Source organism: Sinocyclocheilus anshuiensis, unplaced genomic scaffold (assembly GCF_001515605.1).
Source record: "Sinocyclocheilus anshuiensis isolate Anshui unplaced genomic scaffold, SAMN03320099.WGS_v1.1 scaffold1966, whole genome shotgun sequence".
Classification (NCBI taxonomy): Eukaryota; Metazoa; Chordata; class Actinopteri; order Cypriniformes; family Cyprinidae; genus Sinocyclocheilus; species Sinocyclocheilus anshuiensis.
Window position 1 is genome coordinate 334,535 of NW_015546147.1, and position 2,705 is coordinate 337,239.

The 2,705-nt window shown below is 36.0% G+C and overlaps 1 protein-coding gene across 1 annotated transcript in view; it reads left to right on the plus strand.

Moving 5' to 3' along the window:
- Window positions 1–2,705, plus strand: part of LOC107701234 (T-cell immunomodulatory protein-like) — a 134,528-nt gene that overhangs the window by 4,981 nt on the left and 126,842 nt on the right. The window contains exons 4-6 of the mRNA XM_016503194.1: window positions 589–646; window positions 1,802–1,876; window positions 1,983–2,077. Coding sequence (XP_016358680.1) covers window positions 589–646; window positions 1,802–1,876; window positions 1,983–2,077 — 228 coding nt within the window. The remainder of the gene's footprint in view (window positions 1–588; window positions 647–1,801; window positions 1,877–1,982; window positions 2,078–2,705) is intronic.

The following is a 2,705-nucleotide window of genomic DNA, read 5'->3' on the forward strand; positions in this document are numbered from 1 at the left end:
TTAAATTTAACACACCTGCTCCCCATTCACACCTGAGACCTTGTAACACTAATGAGTCACATGACACCGGGGAGAGAAAATGGCTAATTGGGCCCAATTTGGATATTTTCACTTAGGGGTGTACTCACTTTTGTGGCCAGCGGTTTAGACATTAATGGCTGTATGTTGAGTTATTTTGAGGGGACAGCAAATCTGTACTGTTATACAAGCTGTACACTCACTACTTTACATTGTAGCAAAGTGTCATTTCTTCAGTGTTGTCACATGAAAAGATATAATAAAATATTTACAAAAATGTGAGGGGTGTACTCACTTCTGTGAAATACTGTAACTCCGATTGGATTCGTCTGAAAGAAGAACGTCATATACACCTAGGATGCTTCGAGGGTAAGTAAAACACAGCCTAATTTTCATATTTGGGTGAACTAACCCTTTAAAGTGCTATCACAAAGTTCTATACATTACCTTGGCTCCGGTTGGTTCATTTATTAAATATTTTTGCCTAAATTGATGGTTTTAGAGCAACAGAAATTATACTACAGCAGCAATGTGTGCAGTTTTTTGTAAATGTTATCTCTTCTCTTACAGACCAGAGTCATAGGGTAGATCTGAACAGAACCTTTAATGATCAGCCCCTTGTCATGGAGTAAGTGCAATATATTGTTTTTAACCTTTAAATGCATACCTTGGGTCTTTAGCGACCCGGGACATCATTCACTACCCTTTCCCTCCTTCATTTTTTAAAGTTAGACATCAACTTTTTTACTATTCCTCAATCTATTCATTATAAACAATATAACAAGAAAAAAACAAAATAAAATAAAATAATGTCTGTTTTCTGATTAATTTTTTGTAAAAAGCTTATAGGGTCGCTAGCGACCCGAGGTATAATTTTTCCCTGCACAACAATAATTACATTTTTCCCAATTATATTTTTCCTGCGCAACAATAATTAATTATCGGATGACTCAATAAGTGCAATTCACCTTTATTCCTCAAGGTGGCACTGTTTGATAGACAATGATGACGTGATAATTCACTCATAATTACTGCAGGTATAAAACAAAAGAATATCATCAGCAAAAATTTAACTGGCTTGAATGGCTTTACTGCAGAGCAATTGCTATATGCAATGAAATATGTGTCACTGTCATTTGATGATGAATGTGGTGAATAAGCTGCCAACGATCAAAATACTGATTTTAAAGACGTTGAAAACAATAGTTTTGAGAATATGGAGATCATGAATATGAGACAGGTGCTGAATGTACTGGGGAAGTGCGTTCTGACAATGACAGTGATTGTAAAATCATCTGCTCAAATTGAACCCTTCTAAGTTTCAAACGGTAACGAAATATGCAATATTTTATTATTTTGTAATTGTTATTAAAATGTCATGTGCGTTTTATGCTATTGCAGCAGTTAGAGATCCATCCGTGTTGGATATATAGGTCCGTGTCGCTAAAGACCCGAATATGTAAGAATGATTGGCGAAACATCCATGCATTTAAGGGTTAATTCAAGGGTGTTTTGGGAAATTATATATACATTATATAATATCCAGATATGATCTTGGTCTTAAACACTACAAATCACTGATGAGGATTGTGTTCATTTTAAACATACAGTAAGTGAGCACAGTTCTTCTTGATGTCTTAAAATCATTCCCTCAAAGTTTAACTTAAAATATATCATATAAGCTTTGCACTACTCAATCCTTTGAGTATACAATTGCAATCTTCCCTTGTGAAGTTTTTGCTTTTGCAGAGGTCTAATGCTGCTTCCTCTTTTCCACGTTCAGCTTTAATGGGGACATGATTCCAGACATTTTTGGATCTGTGGGTGGTTCGTCAGAGGTTTGCTATCTCAGGAGTCGGTAAGACTGTCTTCCTAAATATACGATAGCTTGTTTTTAGTTTGTCTGCCTATGTCAAGAGAACAGGTGTACAGTGTACAAAGCATGCTGTTTTATTGTTTGTCAGGCAACAGAAATGTGAGACGGCTCTCAGCTTGGAAGTCAAAATGCGTGTCCCTCATTCCAATGCTTTCATCGACCTTAACAAGGACTTCACTGCCGGTGAGTAATGCTACTGTGGTCTTTCCTTCACTCTAAAGTTTTTTGAAGTGTTAAAGAAAATATTGCAAGGTTCTGCTGCTCTGTGGACCGATTTAAAGAATTGCCACTTCTCTATTCTGTAGCTTTCAGTTAGCATTGCTGTAGATGCCTTGATGAATCCCATTTGCCATGGAACGGCCCTGAGTGCTGCTTGATTTATTTATGAATTAGGAATGCTAGGAATACTTCTTTGATTATTAACACATCAGAGACTCAGGTTTATTAGAGTAGACATGTTCCTCATACTGCTTTTCAAAACTATATATGAAGTCACATTTTACGTTTGGTTTATGGAATGATTTACAGTGGGGAAAAATATTTATTTGATCCCCTAATGATTTTGTAAGTTTGCCCACTTACAAAGAAATGAAGGGTCTGTAATTTTTATGGTAGGTTTATTTTAACAGATAGAGACAGAATATCAACCAAAACATTAGGAGTAACTTCTTAAAGTGACAGGACTAATCTGTTCTCCACATGGGCACATAACCAATCTGTGGGAGCCAGAATTCTTGCTGGTTGGTAGGGGATCAAATACTTATTTCACTCACTGAAATGCAAATCAATCTCTAACCTTTATATAATGTGT